The following is a 17,383-nucleotide window of genomic DNA, read 5'->3' as shown; positions in this document are numbered from 1 at the left end:
TAGATCCCAATCAGAGAAATTATTTTAGATTGTTTCTCAGTCGCCACTTAATCGTTCAAAAAAAGTATTTACTTGTCTAGGTAACTGCTATAAAGAAAACTAATTTAAAACCATTAGTTAATATATTAAACGAACGTAAATTTTCCTGAAAAAATGTGTAAGGGCCTGGATGAAGTTATTAGGATTTTTATAATATAATTTATGTAGGTATCTTTTAGAAAAATTTTTTGTTATAAATGTATATGTGTTAAGTTAATTTGGATAAAGTACTCCCAGAATCCTCTTTGGTGATATTCTGAACCTCTCATTTTAAATTTATTGTGAGCAATTTTTGATTTAAAAGGTCTGACTTTTACTTTAAATTCTAGCCTGTGGAGTAGCTACCCAATAAATTTTAGATAATTTCTGAAAAATCGATATTAGTGAAGTGCATCTGGCTTAATTTTTTAACAAATTTTTTTTTTAAAACTTTCCAGGTCGGCCTGATTCTGAACAAATTTTTTTTTATTTCTTTCGAAAAGCCCATCAGTGCCCTGTCTGGCCCGAATTTAATTAATAATAGAAAAGTTTCGTATTATATTAATTGTAAAAAAGAAAAGATACTACAAACAAAAAATATTGGCGACTCGTTTTTTGCAACAATTTTAAAATATATCAATTTATTTCCAAAATAGAATAATATCTTATTTAAAAATTTAAGCCCTATTCTCTTCGACCCAGCCCAAATTTTTTTAGAAAAATCTTAAGCCCGACTTAAACCGAACGGAGATTATTTTTTTAAATACATGAAAAGTAAATAAATAAATAAATAAAGAAGATTGACATGTGATGTCGACCATAAATAAATAATAATAAGATTGTAAATAAATATATAAAAGCTTGGAAAACGATGTATTTTTATTATTATTAATTTTTTTTCTTGTTATAAATTTGTTTATAAAAATATTATTATATCTGTCTTCACAAATAAAACGGTAAAAAATATATTGTTTCTATATAAGAAAAAATTAGCAAATAAAATAAAGAGTAAAAGTAAAACCCAAACGAAAAAAAAGAATAAACTTTAAGTAAGAAGGGTTTTACAATTATATCGACCAAATCTTGGTGCAAAAATACCCCTCTAGTATCATGGTGGAGATATTATTATATATAATGTTGCATGTGCGCTATTATATATTTAAATACTTATTTATATTTAAAGTTCAGTTAAACTATTATATATTTAAACACTTAAATAATTTATATTTAAAGTTCAGTGAAATTTATTTGTATATCTCAAGGCAACAAATTATATATATATAAAGAATATATATTTTCATTTTAAAAAATTGCTTGTATTTTTTTCTTTTTGAATATATACAAATAAAATACCAATTTATTATAACAACCATTTTAGATTAAATATTCAAGCCTTATATTTCTATTTTATTATATAATAGTTTAAGTAGATATTTAATTTTGATGCTGTATATATGAAACATTTAATTAAATAATTATTAATCACATTATTAAATTATAATAAAATACATATATTTATAGAATGAAAATCATATAGCATATTTTTTATAAAGTTATAATTAAAACAAAATAATTAGTAATAAAAATAGTTAAAATGCTTAAAATTAATTCGCAAGGGGGCGTTATGTGTTTTTAAAATATGTTCATTTATTAAGCATTATAATAACATTCTTGAATAGAAATAACAAATTTTCATTATTGTAGAAAAATAAATATGGTCAATGTTGCCTATATGATAAAATTTTTCCCCGTATTATTTTTGTTGAAATATTTAAAAATGCATTGTCAGAGAATAAATTTATTTATAATGCAATTAATACAAATATATTTATATAGATGCCTTAATTCTATATGAACTTAGCCCGTTACTTTATACTCTCAGATTTATAAATAGATTTTAATATTCGATAAATTTTTTCTATAGAAATTCAATATATCCAATATTCTTTATAAAATCTCGATAAAAGGAAAAATTGTCTACAAATTATTAAGAATTAAAAATACAACAATCAATTATGGAGAATAGACTACTAATAGTTGATAAAGACCTATTTCAGCTTTTCTGGGAAGACCCTAGAATATGATGAAACGGAATAAACGATGTGCCTATTTCAGTTTTGTTGGGAAAGGCATAGTAAATGAAACGGAATGCAATAATCATATCTCCTATTCTAATGCATCTGTAAAATTTTATTTCATCTAAAACTTCTTAGATTTTTCATAATTGGAAGTATAAGGGAAAAGTTTTCAACCCCCTAGTCCACAAAAGTTATGATGAAAGAGATAAGGGCCAAAATGATAGCGATTGTTACAACATACTGAATGTTTAAGATTCTCTCGTTAGATTCCTCAAATTAATTTGACCTGATGCATTCATATAATTCCCATAGAATGGCAATCTAGGAGATATATAAATGTCACCAAATACAATAAATATATAAGAATAAAAATGGTGGCTACCCATTTTTATACATTTTATTGATGTCGCAATCATAAATTCTTGAAAATTATTGAATAGAGCTAATTCTGATTAGAAGTCATTATTTACATTTTGTAGGTAGATAACTAAGATATTTATAAAAATTCCTCATCTAATAGAAAAATAGGGTAATAGTACAGGACTTTCTAGTCAACTTTTCATACTACTTGAGACTCATGAAAATGTAAATGGACATGTAGATGACCATGCATTTTATTTACTATGCGAAAGAAAGACAATAAAGGAAAAGATTTTAAAATTTTTACATATTCAGGATCATTATAAAATTTGTAATCCGAATTAATGAATCAAATATTAATAAATGGTTATTAATGGATATAATTAACATTTGTGAAAACATCGACAATCAATAATTCTTAATTTGATTGCAACAAGATTTAAATTATAAAATATATTATATGAAAATAAAATGTATTGGACTTCCGAAAATAGGTAAAGCAAGGTGATATAATGAAGATCGTAATTCCAAAAATAGTAAAATAAGGTACAAACATATAAAATAAAATATTCAGTTAATATTTTACTTTTAAACTATAAAATATAGGAAAATCTTTTATTAATGAGGACTTTGCACAAAATTAATAGAACCCCCAGTTAATACTAAACACACATAGGTAAATAACAAATCTCTAGAAGGATTTATCTTTATCAAAAAAATCTCAACAATAAAACATATCCCATCTAGTGTTAATTACCAGATCTATTTAATAATCTCTTCACATTCCTTTTCAAATGCCTCTCAATCCTAAAAGACAACAAACTATCTCACAACCTAACCTAATAAAAGACAGACTCAAAAATCTGGAAAACTTAACACAATTAGAATACATTAAAATCGCATTAATCATAATGCAAGTTTCAGTAAAACCTACAATAAAATATCCCAAAAAATAAATAAAGACGACCTATTCGGCGCGCGAAAATTAATATCTCACAAACTAAACTATCTCCAAAGACGACACCCTTGACAACCTAAAATCCTTTTATTCACGCACCTCTTATACAAGCTTACCAAACTCACCGTTCAATATCCCACCTTTCATAATCACAAACCAAGATATTTGCGAAACTATAAGAAATTTAATAAATTTTCAGCAGCAGACCTGGTTGGCTATAGACCATCTTACTTCCAAACATTTCTAAATTCTCATAATTCCATAATCCTTTTAACTCACTTACTTGATTATATGACTACTAAAGATATACCTACATTAGTTCATCAGTTTGGTGCTAACTTGATTACTTTCGAAAAACCTATTATAGGCATCCGCCAAATTGCAATCGGTTCACTTTTCAGACCTCTGCCAAAATTATTATAAAAAAAATAAAATCCGACTCTCAGTCCCTTCTGATCAAATACCAATTAGGATGAGGAACTAAAGGAGGCAATAGATAAAGTCTCTCATTGCCTACGAATTTACCTTCAACATCCACTCCTTGTTATGCAAAATCGATTTCAAGAATGCCTTCAATACAATTTCACGTTCCTCGCCACTCAAATCTTTTTACGATAATTTCCCTTAATATTAGTGCTCCTTAGACATTTGCTATAACAATAGCTTTCCCCTCATTTTTAATGGTAACATTTTTTTTTCCGAATGGGGAATACAACAGGGTGACCCCCTCAGCCATATTCTCTTCTGCTTAGTTATTCACAACATGATGAAAGTACTTAGATTAGATTTCGACCTTAATTAGTGGTACCTAGATCATGGCACACTATGCGGTAATTCACATCAGATAATCAATGCTCTTAGCCATCTCAAAATAAAATGCATCAGTTAACAATTAAACAAAACCAAAACAGAAACATGTTTCCTCAACCCGGAGATACCCACGGATTTTTTTAAAGATTACACTATTATTGAAAAAGAATATATCCAACTCTTAGGCTCCCCATTAATAAATAATAATATATCGGAAAATATTATCGCTAAAATATTTTCTGAGATGCAAAACCTTGATTTATTAACCTAATTCCCTCACACCAACTTTTTTATTTATTAAAAAAAAATGTTTTTATCTATCTAAAATCTCGCATCTTTTCCACTCATCCTCCTCATTTACCGCCTCAAAATTTTTCAATCAACATGATATTCGCTTAAAAACCTTTGTAGAAAGAATCCTCTAATTAGCGGACTTTATTGGCACCTTGACCAATTACCTGCTAAACTAGATTGTATCGACATGATTCCTTTAGAACTATTATCCGTATCTTTATTTTTCTCAAATCGCCTATCCCTCAATTCAGCGATCTCATCATTTATAACACCCAATCATGATCTTTTAACCGCAATCGAACGTTGAAATAACTTACCTCAGACGGTTTTACATTTCCAACCGAAATATCCAACAAATCTATTATTGTACCCCTAATAAAGAACCTACAAACTATAATCCTATTGATATTAACGACATACAATTATTACAATCCAACGATAAAGAATCAACAAAATCATCCATAACGCATTTAATAAGGCAAAAATTCCCAACATCCTCCAATAAACTAATCATTCATTACAGGATGGACTCGGACCCGACGGTTTAACCTGTACCCCCTGGTCCAACGGCAAATCTCTTATTTGGGACGCAACCTGCGTTCTTCCTTTCCTTCCTCAATTAATTCTAACCCTCTACCGGGAAAAATAAAAAAATTAACAAATATTCAAATATCAATAATTTTATATTTCAGCCAATAGTCATATCAACTAACGGCAATTTTTCCCAGTCAACATATCTTTTTTTAAAATTTTATCGGGGAAAATATTTAAAATAACAAACGAATACCGCGAATCTATATTTTTTAAACAATAACTTCAACTTGAATCTTTAAAACATAATTATACTTGTTTTTTAGGAACACACTCATTATAGCAAATTAAAATATATATATTATTAAAATAAATTTAAGAAATTATATTATATAAATGAACATAAACATAGGTTTCGTTTTCTTCGCAACTTGATGTAGAGTTTACATGGTATAAATATACAATCTTAATATTTTTCAAGTTATTCATTTCAAAATTATGTGATAGATGATTTATAATACTTATGCCTTCTACCTTTAAAGGTTCAACAGAGCTTCGCTAGGTATTCGTCATTTCCATCTAACTGGATTAAATTAAGTTGGATGAATAATTAAAAATTAGTAGCCCTCTACACGTTTGTGGGCAAGCCGCACGTACTTGTACGCACAACAGTCCGAGAACTGCCATTTAAACGTCCATAGGTTAAGAAAAGAAAAGGGCCGAGAACTTAAGCATAATTTAATTACTTTAAGTGTGTGAGGTGGCTGAATTTAAGTTTAAATTCCTTAGTGTAAGTCTTAAATGATTACTATCGATATTGAAATGATTTAATGTTCATTACTATTAATCCTAAAAGAACAAAATTTAATATATATTATTTAACTTCTTGTAAAATAAGATGTTCAAAATTTCAATATTCTAGTGCAATTAATATGACTTTTATATTAGCATCCACTCGCAACGGAAAAATCCCATTTCAAAATTAGCCTTAAAATAAAGAAATTTGATAACACATGATAAAATTTATAGCTGTTTTATTATTAATATTTTTTATACTAAATTTTGTGAATAAATTAGAGATTTATGAAATTTTAAGATTTATAAATTTAGCGGAATTTATAGCTGGATTTTTTAATTTATTCATTTTGCTGAACTTTCGCGGGACATATGTTCGTGTTATTTATTTGTGGGACGGAAATTCATTTAGCGGAACTGTGCAACTTAAAGCGGGACGAATGGCAAGTCTAATCAGAAGTAAGAATTAATCCCTTCAAATGAAAATAGGAATTAAGGAGTTTTTTACAGAAATTTTCTTATTTTCTAATTTTCTAATTTTTTAAAATTTAATAATATTTTATTATAATTAAATATTTGTACATTTATAAAAAGAAACGAATATGAATAATCTATACATTTTTAGGGGGGGGGGTGCATAGCTAATTTATTTACAAATTTCGTCTAATAAAATGTAATTTTGCTTCATTATTATTTTCCTTAAAATTAGGTAAACCCCTCACAATTATATATGATATGGTTTAGGGAATAAATGTTGTAATTTGTGTGAGGATATCATGAAAGCTACGGTTTGTTTACTGTTTTTAAAGTATTACAAAGTCCATTTAGACCAAAATTTATATTTATAAATAGCATTATAAATAGTTTAAATCTTGTATATTTGATTAAAATTTTATAATATAATAAGATATGTCTATGTAACAAAAGTAAAGGGTATAATTTTCCAAAAATTTAGTCTTAAATCTAATAAGATATTAAAGGAAAGTTTAATTAAACCAATTTGAGGGCACAGGCATGGTCTGGACTTGTTTTTCATTCTTTATAAACAGTGACGTAGTCAAGGGGAGGGGGACTTGGGGTTGAACCCCCCCCCCCCCCCCCTTTTTTATTGGGAATAATTTTATTTATAAAATGGAAATAAATAATATGTAAAATATGAAAATGAAATATATAAAAAAACATATAATAATTTCCAATTTAAATAATCATATGGTTTAAATTAAAAATTATATTTACCAAAATATTAAATAATAAGGAGGGGTGTGGCTATAAAGATATATTGTAAATATTTCAGGTATTGTAGACCCGAGGATGGAGAAAAAATATTATCTGCATACTAGAAAGATATTTTTTAAAAAACAATTATAAATTAATAACATGATGTTATATACAAAAATTTAATTAAAATAATTATTTTTAACATAGAATAAGATATATTGAGTGATCATAAAAAATGGGAGTCTTGGGCGGTAATTTTTTTCTCATTCCACACCGAATGGATTGAATTAATTTACAATTTATCACTAAACTTTGATAAAATTTCAGAATAATCAGTCACTTATTAATCATAAATTTGGCCAAAATTTTGTTATTATTTATTTTTCTTTTATATTTATCCTTTAGTGGTTAGACACTAATAAAGTACAATATATTGGAAAATTTTAGAAAGTATTTTTAATTGTTCAGCCAACTATGATATAAAAATAATTACTTAAAAATTAATATTATATAATATTTTTATGGATCAGGCCGATGGTCGAAGGGAAAAGAGATATTTTAAACCTCCCCACCCCCTATGGATAAATTCTAGCTATGCTACTGCTTATAAGTTCTATATGTAGATTATTTTTATGATGTCAAAAGTTGGCATCTGTCATTTAGTTAGTTTTTCTATTTCTTTAGTAGATTCATTGGTCATTTTTTGAATTTCCAATTTTTTTAACGAAATTTTTGAATTTATATGAATTCGAATACAGTTCAGAAAGCCATTATTGCGGTATGGGTGCCAGGTGCTAACGAATATATAATAAGAACATTTTCCCAAGTTAACTTTTATACAATTCCTTTGGAAGGTATTTTATTTTTTGATGAATTATTAGATAATATTACAATAAAATAGGAAAATTGCCTTTATTAAACGGTGAAACTATAGATATCATCAAAGATTATATGTATATGGTAGCAGACCCCACTATTGCTGCACATTTGATACCCTTTATGCCCAAACTAAAATGGATACAATGTATATCAGCTGGTACTAAAATTTGAGAAAGATATAATTCACACTCATTTTATAGGGGTAGATGGATTTTTTGATAATATTAATAGAGATAGAGTAATATTTACTATCTTATAATATCATATATTATTTATAAAGATCCCTAAAAATCTTATATTCACACGTATGATTGGAATTTATGGAAAAATTATGGCTGAATATGTAATATCACAAATTATTGGAAATGAACGACACTATTTTAAAATGCATGACAACCAATTGCAACATAAATGGTATATTAATCGATTGTATATTTTAATTCATTTTCATATTTTTTAAATTAATCACTGTCATACCATTTTCGAGGTTCTTCGATGTATCCAGTATAAGCTCATTAGAATGAACATTTTATTTTTTACTATAAAATTGTCACTATCAAATCTTAAATTAATGATTAGATAGCATAATTTTAATTTGCTACAGTGTACTGCATATAGCTGCAATATATATGTCATAAGATCCACATATATAGAGGCTATTATTGTTATAAATTATAATAAAATGCTTATAGAGCTTAAAATTTAGTTGATGTACTTTTGATTCTTATTAAAATTTGTTTCCTAAAATTCTGACAATTGTTCATTAGTCTTAACTTACCATTTTATAATTATTTACTTTCATTTATTTAAAATTAACTATTCAAGGCCATTTTTGAAATTTAAATATTTTCTTCTAATTAATTGCCTTAGCAAAAATAATTATATCTTTAAATATTTCATATATTTTAATAATTTTTTTAAAATTGGATTATATTTTACACATTTTTTTTATCAAACAATATGTTGATTGTTAAAAATTTATTTATATATATAAAATCATAGATGATATAAGATATAATTTTGTTAAATCAAAAACTTACATGGTTTTCTCATATCAATAATATATTGTCAGTTTAGGCCAATTTTATTATGATAAATTTTACTTAATAAAATATTCTTTGTTGGTAAAATAGGTCCAAAAATGGATGGGGTTACAGAATTATGTCAGATCTAACTATTGGGTTAATGGGCTTTGGTGATATCGGGAAAACGGGTAGATTTAAAAAAATATTATATTTAAAAAAAAAAGAATTTGTCACATTATTTTATATTTAAAAAAATAGTAGTAAGAAATTCATATTTTTTTAATTCGATGCTTAATTATTTATATTGTTCTATCTAAAAATATTTAACTTACCTAATTTGTAATACAAAAAGAATTTAATGATAAATCAAATTTCACATGGTTTAGATAAAATTATTCAAAAAAATTAAAATCCATACCAACAACTCCCCTATTTGCTCAAGACTGAGAAAAAAACTTAATAATTAAGGGCTGAATACTTGATGCAGTTATTCTCAAAATTTGAGAAAATAACGAAAATGGGGAAAAAAATATTCTCTAACGCCATCTATTTTTAATATAAATCCTTTTTTTTTAATAACACCATATATAAATGTAATCTTAATTTACGCCATTTTTTTTAAACATGATTATGATATAATAATAAACGATAAATATTAAATTCGCAAAAATTTTTTTTAAACGGGCCTGTCAGGGCAAAATATTTAACGGGTCGGACAATTCATGCATGAGAATAAGAGCCAGGCCTGACAACTTACCCTGCATTCACATTTAGCGCAAATTCGGGGCTTGACGATGCATTCATAATAATGCACTTGAAATCGTCGTTGAATGCAGATCAGCTGGACCCGCCATTTTGTTAACCCATAATATAATAATTATTCTCATGTTAAAAACTGCTATTAAATTGATAACTTGCTTCCTTATTATCTCGACAATCAAGCATTTCTTTAATAAAGTTTACGTCAGATACAGGAATAAATTGGCCTCTCATTTAAAATTTTTTTAATAATGATATGGGTAACCAAAATGGCGTCCCCAGCTGTTTTCATTGATGTACATTTTTAAAGAGTGCATCGTCAGTCTAGGTATTATTATTATGTGTCATTGGACTAAGTATAAATCATATTTCCTATACTTCGTCGCGAATTCGCTTTAGATTATGAAAGTAGGTTTGTACATAGAAAAAAATTACGCAGTTTCGCAAATGTCTAATGCCAGGCCCCGGATTTTTGCTATTTAAAAATAAATTTGTTTTTTTGAAATTTTAAGAACTGTCTTATTAAATTACTAAATTTATTTCTGATATGATTCCAATTACAAATTTCAAACCCAATTGATTTATAAGAATTGCTGTCGTAGAAAAAGATTGCCATAGGGGGGAGGGGTATAGGAACTTTAATTGACATTGGGGAAAAATTAGTTATAGACATTAAAAATGTGATCGTCAGAAAATACGTACAAAACAAAAATTTAATGAGCAGGGGCTGAATTTGACTTTTTCCTTTTTCAAGCCGGACCGGTCAAAATTTTTTAAAAAAATTAACGGGCCAGGCAACTTGCGCAACATAACGGGCAGTAGTGAACCGATGCAGACATTTAATATTAAATATGTATATAATAGATGGAAAAGTTATTTCATTTTTTAAAATAATAAACGTAGAAGGTTAAAGGGGGGGGGGGGGTAATGAATATTTTTTTGCTTTAAATTTTGAAAAAAATTTTTTTTTGTTTAGTCGCAGAGCTTTGCATGGTCTTCGGTTCTAAAATAGTTGTCTTGGTGCGATCAGACAGGCCTACAGAAAATAAATTTTGCTATGATATCACGTAAAAGTACTCTACTATTTATACTTATAAAGTATTTATTTTAAAATAAATGAACATCACCCCATCCTCCCCTACCTATCCTTTTCCAAACCCTCTCACTTTGATGATTCGCTTATTACGATATACGACAATTACTAGATCATTTTAGATTTGGTAGTTGGTTAGTCTTATTTAAGTAAATCTCTCTTTAAGGGAACTTCTGACTCCTGGTTTAATTATGTGATTCTTACTTTGGAATAAAAAATAAAATGATTATTATAATCACAAAAACTTCATAATTTTTATATCCAAACAAATTAATTATTTTTTTAATAACCGACTAACACGAATGTAATATGGGTTAGCCTCTAGCACATCGTAAACGTAGGATCAAATAACATTTAAATAATTTTATTTTTTTAAGCATATAAGCATTTTTCTTCCCTTTTCCTTTTTAGTTTGTTTTTCTTAAGTTACAGGGTTAACGATGATTAATTACAAAAAGATTTTTTTTTTAAAATATGTTAGCTTATGTAAGATTGTTTTAATTTTCATTTTAGCCTTCAACATTAATGGGGAAAAAAAAGAACAAAAAACAAGATTTTTAATTAATTTTCCAGAAAAAATTAATTAAAAAAAAGTAAAAGTAACTTATTTAAAATACAATGTCTAAAGTGCAAGTTATCAGTAAGAGCGTTACTTTTTTGTTTTTGGAAAGTAACGAAACGCCTTACTATTTGCGGTATCGCGTTAAACGCTAATTCCGATTAAACGTAACTGTGGTAGCAATAGGTCTTTTAATTTACTGACTAGTATTTTTTTTTATTTAGTGTGGCTCTTTAGAAAGAAAGAAATCAAATTTTAAATATCCAAACCGCATTATATTAAATGTATTTTTTAATTTAATATATTCGTTCACTTCAGATTTACCAAGGATTTGCCTGTCTTCTTGTCCCACTGCGATTATATCATATCGATTTTGCCTAGTACCCCTTTAACCAAGGGAATGTTGAATGGAGGGATCTTAAGTCACGCCAAAGCCAAGGTTTTTTTTTATTTCCCCTCCATTAATTGAGTATTAAATTTGCATAAGGATATTTATTAAGATTTTTCTCAAAATTATTTGTTTTTTTTTTAAAAAAAAAACTTTAAATTTTTGTATTTTATCAAAGCCAAACAAAACATGGATTCAAGAATAAGTTTAAAATTTCAATTATTTTTGTAATATATGACACGCTTTGCCAACAAAGAGTTTTAAAGATATATATTTCACTAAAATAATTATAAATAATTAATTTTTAAATTAAAATCACAAAACTTTTAATTAATATTTAATATATTATCAAAAGAAACAGAATTTACAAAAATTAAAAAATTTTTATTTTATCATAAAAACGAAAAAAACTTTAATAATAATTTCATTTTCAATCCTTTTTTTAAAAAACATTTTTAGTATCACTATTTTTATTAATTTTAAACAAAATAAAATTTACATACTATAAGAAAATCCTTCAAATAAAAATGATAATTGACCAATTTATATATTTGCTAATTATAAAACATAACCCAGAGACCTCTCCCGGGTACCAGGGACGGGTCTGAAAATTTTTTTTTTAAAATACCCGGGCTGGGCCGTATTTTTTTAAAATATACAACATGAATTATATTCGTCAATTATATATGTTTATAATGATTATATAAAGTTATGATTAATATAATGTTGGGTGAAAGTTAACACTAGCTAACACTCATAGTATCTATTACATAATATAATTATAGTTTTCCTGCCATGGAATAAATACGCAAAGGATTAAATACATTATTATATCATATATGTTATATTTTTTATTAATTAAAATATCAGTTTTTTTTTATAAATACAATTAATATAGTATATTCTCAAAATATCACAAATTTTTTATAGTATCAATTTGTAATATACTAAATATCTGTTTAGAATAAAAAAAAATAATTACTGTTGTTAAACGGCTCGTTTTGAACCGATTTTTAAAAACGGCTAACTCAGTTTTTTATCCAGAAAAATATTATGCAAGTCTGAAAATTTTGCTCATAGATGGAGCAAAGGTCTAGACATATAGTATTGAGATTTTGAGTTAGCCGTTTTTAAAAATCGGCTTAAAATGAACCGTTTAACAACATATACTCGCCGAAAATATGATAAAATATTAAATAGAGGAATTTTTTGTGTATACCAGGTCGAATATAATTTTAAAAAATTCCAAGCCGGGCCTAAAAAATTTTTTTTTTTAAATCTATGCCGGGCCCTCAAAATATTTTTTACTAATATCTGGGCCGGGCCTAAAATTTTTAAACCTGGGCCGGGCCGTAAAAAATTATAAAAATTTTAATCTGGGCCGGGTTTGGCCGAAAATTTTAATCAGGGCCGTGCAAATGGTACCTCTGCAGGTCTCTGACATAACCACAAGCAATTTTAAATTGTCCTCAATTACAACAAATTAATTAATGCCTTTTATTTTATAAATAAATTTTGGATACCTTATTTATTCAGTAATTTGAGGGCTTTAAAAAAAATTTACAGGGGCTCCCCAATGTTTTTCTAAGGGGTATAGAACTCAACCGTTCCCCCGCCTCTAACGAACCTCATGTATATATTATTTTTTTGGTGTGTATATATAGAGAGACCTAGCAGGTAGGCCCCTGCATAGCGTCGTTAAACAGGGCCTGGCTCTTCCTGGTATGTAAATGGATACTATTTTAAACCCCCTCCCCTTGTGCCCGTTTCCTTTTAGGTATTAACCCTATAAAGAACAGGCTATGTAAATTTTTTTAAAAGTAGAAAAAAAAATTGCAATTAAGTGTGGTCACTGCATTTTTTTTTGATTATTTTACGCGGTAAGTGTGTTGTAGCTGAGCTATTATTTTAAATATAAGAAAATATAATATTTACCCTAATCCCTTTCTCTTATGGCTGGCTTTAACCATAACCTCGTAAGTGGATGATATTAGATAGATATTGGTCCTGAAGAATTTTGCTAATTCAATAGCCATACTAAATATTAGGACACTTATGTGTTAATAAAATAGCAACTTAAAGGGCAGGTGACTAAAAAGGGTTTATACCATTTTCAGCTTAATTTTACTACAGAATATATACATATCTATTCTATCGTCTCCCATAAAATGTAAAACAAAGCTGGGCTTGGCCTATGTAGGGGGGGTTTTCCAGGGCGCTAATGTCATTTAATATAATATAAACAAAAACGCGATTAGACATCTTGAAATTTTAAATACATTTTTTTTTTCATCTTCTTCTTCTCAGAAACCAACATTTATCAATTTGGGAAGAGGAGACATCGTGTCCGAAGACGAAATTATAAGGGCCATCGAGTAAGATAAAAGATATTTAAACAATAAAAATCGTGATTATATCATTATTATATAACTATATATTTTTCTTTTAATTTAAATCTACGAGATATTATTTTGACCGCTTAATATTCTACTTCTCCATTTAATGGCGATTTCCAGGTTAGTCAGTTTCCCTACTAAATTTTCTTTTTCCACTTTTGACGGTCCTGAGCATCAATATTCGTTAAGATTCATTTTTCTCATATCCATCTCTATCACCTTAAACCACGTCATCTTAGACCTTCCTCGAGGTCTTGATCCTCCACTACTTCCATCAAGCAACTCTTTACCTACTCATCTTTTGTCTTGCATTACACTTGCACTAACCATATAAGTTTATGGGAGGGTGTTGACCGCTTAAATAAAGAAAAATATTCTAAATTTTTTTTTTATATTAAATATGAGTTTATAAAATGCATTTATGACTAAACAGAGAGAAATATCGTGTTATTGCGAATAATAATTATATTTTTTTATAAATCTTTATAATAATAATTAAAAATACATCTTAAATTAGTTACTTTATCTATTTCCCTTTTAGTTCCTTAATGCTCTTTTCGATATCGTTAATAAAAACCAAAATGGGGTTGCCCGGCCACTCCTTCGTGAAGATTTTCTGTAGAATTAGTAGATAATTCCTTTAAGGCTTAGTAATTTCAAATAAATTATTGAGTATCTATCAATTTCAATTAATAATGTAAATATTTTACATGTATAGTTGGTAGAAAGGTTTGGACCTCTATTTGCCCAGAAAGGAAATCACTTTAAATTGCTCCCAAGGAAAATTCAAATTCAAATTAAAGGATAATAATTTTATGAACCTGGTTAAATGCTCAAAATATGTATAACAGTTCGGTTCGCTATTTTTATATTACTATATAACCGTTCGGTTACGGGTCAAAAAATTATAACGTCTCGTTCCGGATTAGCGGTTCGGTTCAAAACCCCGAATTTAACAAACAAATATACATAATTAAAAAATTTCGAATCTCATTTTTTTTCTTATATATCAAGTGAGAATTGGATATCTGGAGCCATATTGGACGTTTTCGAGGAAGAACCGTTAACGCCCACGAGCAAATTATGGGATATGCCTCAGGTTATAACGCGAGCTCTATTTTGAATATCCATTTTATTTTAAGACCGCAATGATTAACGCTTTAAAATCAGAATTTTTGGGGGGAAAACCAAAAAAAAATATAACCGTTGACTCAAACTTAAGAACCACAACAACCTCCTCTTACAATTTACGGGAGCCAGAATTCCCCTCGAATTCAATAGAAGTTATATAACAATAGTAACAACAAATTTGTATATTGTTTCAAAACTTTTATGATCCCTCGGAAACTTTAAACCCGGATAAAATATTTTAAAAAATACTAGAAACATCTCAATCGGAAATATAATCTCTCTTTGAATAATATTCAACCGAACCCTTTTTTAGTTCGAATCCCAAAACTGTGCTCAAAACAAAAATAGCGTTTATTTGGAGGAGTGGGGGGGACGAAGAGAAAAGAATGACTAAGCTTGATGAGATCTTTCTTTGTTTGGGAGGTTTTATGGCTTGGTTTTTCTACTTCCTTTTAAATAAGAAGAAAAGAAATATTAAGTTATAATTTCTCTGATGGCTGTCACAGGCACTCAAAAAGGAAAATTTCTTAATATGTTTATAGGAAACTATTTTACAATATCAAGATAAATAGTGGTATGAACGTATCTGTATCTGTTGAGTCCCTTAGTCTCTTTCTGACTGTTTCGTGCTGTTAATTAAATAGGGTGTAAAAATATTATTATTTTTTTAAACTAACCAATATCCTTATATAAATTTTTCTATATTTTTTTATTTACTAGATCACCATAACCCCTCACATTTCCGCTACATGCATGCCTTCATTAGTTAAGTCAAATAATATATCGAAAAACCTAAAATCATTTTTAAGTTATATTAAAAACATGATTTTTGTATCTTCATTTGATTAACTATTCCATTTATCGACGCATTTCTTCCATAATATTTGATTTTCAAGATAACTATAAATATTTTTAACGGCTCGTTTTGAGCCGATTTTAAATGGCTAATTCAGTATTTCCCTCAGAACGCTAGCCTGAAGATTTTGCTCATAGTAGGAACAAAGGTTTAGACAATATTATTAAAATCTTGAGGCATAGGCAATATTTTTCTGGCTAAAATATTGAGTTAGCCGTTTTGAAAAATCGGTTCAAGCCGTTTAACAACACTAAATGTTTTTATAAGAAAGAAAATTTCAATTATGATTATACCCCAGGGATTACAAATACGGTAATCACACTAACATTCGTTGTATAATATTCATAATTACATCTGTTAATCTTGCTGTTGCTATTCAATTGAGAATGGGCATAAATTGTCTAGCAACTTTCTTTTTTCTTCTTCCCATAAGAGTTATTTTTTTAAAAAAAAATACTATAAGCGAGTGTTATAAAAAACATCAATTTAGAGGCGGTATCAATATTTTAGCCAAAAAAAGATCACCCACGCCTCAAGATTTCGCATATGATAGAAAGTTTGGGCCTTTTGACCAATAACCAAAGCTAGTGGCTTAGATATGTTTCAATGTCAGAAGATTTTTTAGATAAAATTTGGTTGTTTACAAGAACATCAGCGTTACATCACAACAAATTGACCACGTTTAAGATATACTTTTCTATTCATCAATTTATATGATCCTAATTGAATTTGAGCATTTTATCATAAAATCCGGCGATGCCATTATAGTGTCAAATAAGATAAATTAATCTTTTATATCAAAATTATTTTATTTTTTAAAAATTTAATATTTGTTTAGATAGCTAAAGTTTTTCAAGAGAACTTAAGTAGGTACGAACAAAATCAGCCTTTGCTGGGATTGGTAGATTTCGATAAGCAATATTGAAGAAATAAAAATAATAATTATTTTTTTATATAGAAATTTATTTAAATTTAATATATTATTGTTATATTTGCAATATACCATTATTATCATTTATATTAATTTTTTGATAAATTTAAATGGATATCGATTTTAAAAAAAAGACTTGAGAACTTCCAATTTTAATGTTCTTATTTACACGACTTCTCTGATTAAAAAATATATGGAAAGGATTTAACAAGATGCTCGTATACTTTAATGATATCGGTTCAGATCTTTCGTTCTTATATTAAAAATGATAGAAATTTGCAAAATAAATAAGGGAGATTTCAAA

General features: G+C 27.4%; 1 protein-coding gene across 4 annotated transcripts; it reads left to right on the top strand.

The window, feature by feature from the left end:
- The first annotated feature begins 7,730 nt into the window (after window positions 1–7,730).
- Window positions 7,731–17,166, top strand: LOC135930546 (glyoxylate/hydroxypyruvate reductase A-like). 4 transcript variants are annotated; one of them, XR_010572806.1, is made up of 12 exons: window positions 7,731–7,916; window positions 7,964–8,098; window positions 8,142–8,179; window positions 8,222–8,355; window positions 9,075–9,154; window positions 10,702–10,792; window positions 11,696–11,816; window positions 14,073–14,140; window positions 15,176–15,260; window positions 16,013–16,057; window positions 16,639–16,828; window positions 16,987–17,166. XR_010572806.1 is itself a non-coding variant. In XM_065467359.1 (11 exons), exons 1-11 carry the CDS (start codon window positions 7,805–7,807, stop codon window positions 17,071–17,073), a joined length of 996 nt encoding a protein of 331 aa, XP_065323431.1. In that variant the 5' UTR covers window positions 7,732–7,804; the 3' UTR covers window positions 17,074–17,166. The 4 variants fall into 4 exon arrangements, 2 of the variants coding, with proteins under 2 accessions (XP_065323432.1, XP_065323431.1); XR_010572807.1 differs by having other exon boundaries at window positions 16,612–16,828; XM_065467359.1 differs by lacking the exon at window positions 16,639–16,828 and having other exon boundaries at window positions 7,732–7,916.
- The last annotated feature ends 217 nt before the right edge of the window (window positions 17,167–17,383 follow it).

Source organism: Gordionus sp. m RMFG-2023, chromosome 5, assembly GCF_954871325.1.
Source record: "Gordionus sp. m RMFG-2023 chromosome 5, tfGorSpeb1-WG-v2, whole genome shotgun sequence".
NCBI classification, from domain to species: domain Eukaryota; kingdom Metazoa; phylum Nematomorpha; class Gordioida; order Chordodea; family Parachordodidae; genus Gordionus; species Gordionus sp. m RMFG-2023.
This window is presented reverse-complemented; position numbering and strand designations above follow the sequence as displayed.

Coding starts and splice junctions, on each gene's coding strand:
- LOC135930546 (XM_065467359.1), top strand. CDS start 7,805: ATGAATTCGAATACAGTTCAGAAAGCCATTATTGCGGTATGGGTGCCA. Junction 9,155..10,701: donor TGGTGATATCGGGAAAACGG/GTAGATTTAAAA, acceptor TTTTTTGTTTAG/TCGCAGAGCTTTGCATGGTC. Junction 10,793..11,695: donor AAATTTTGCTATGATATCAC/GTAAAAGTACTC, acceptor CGTTCACTTCAG/ATTTACCAAGGATTTGCCTG.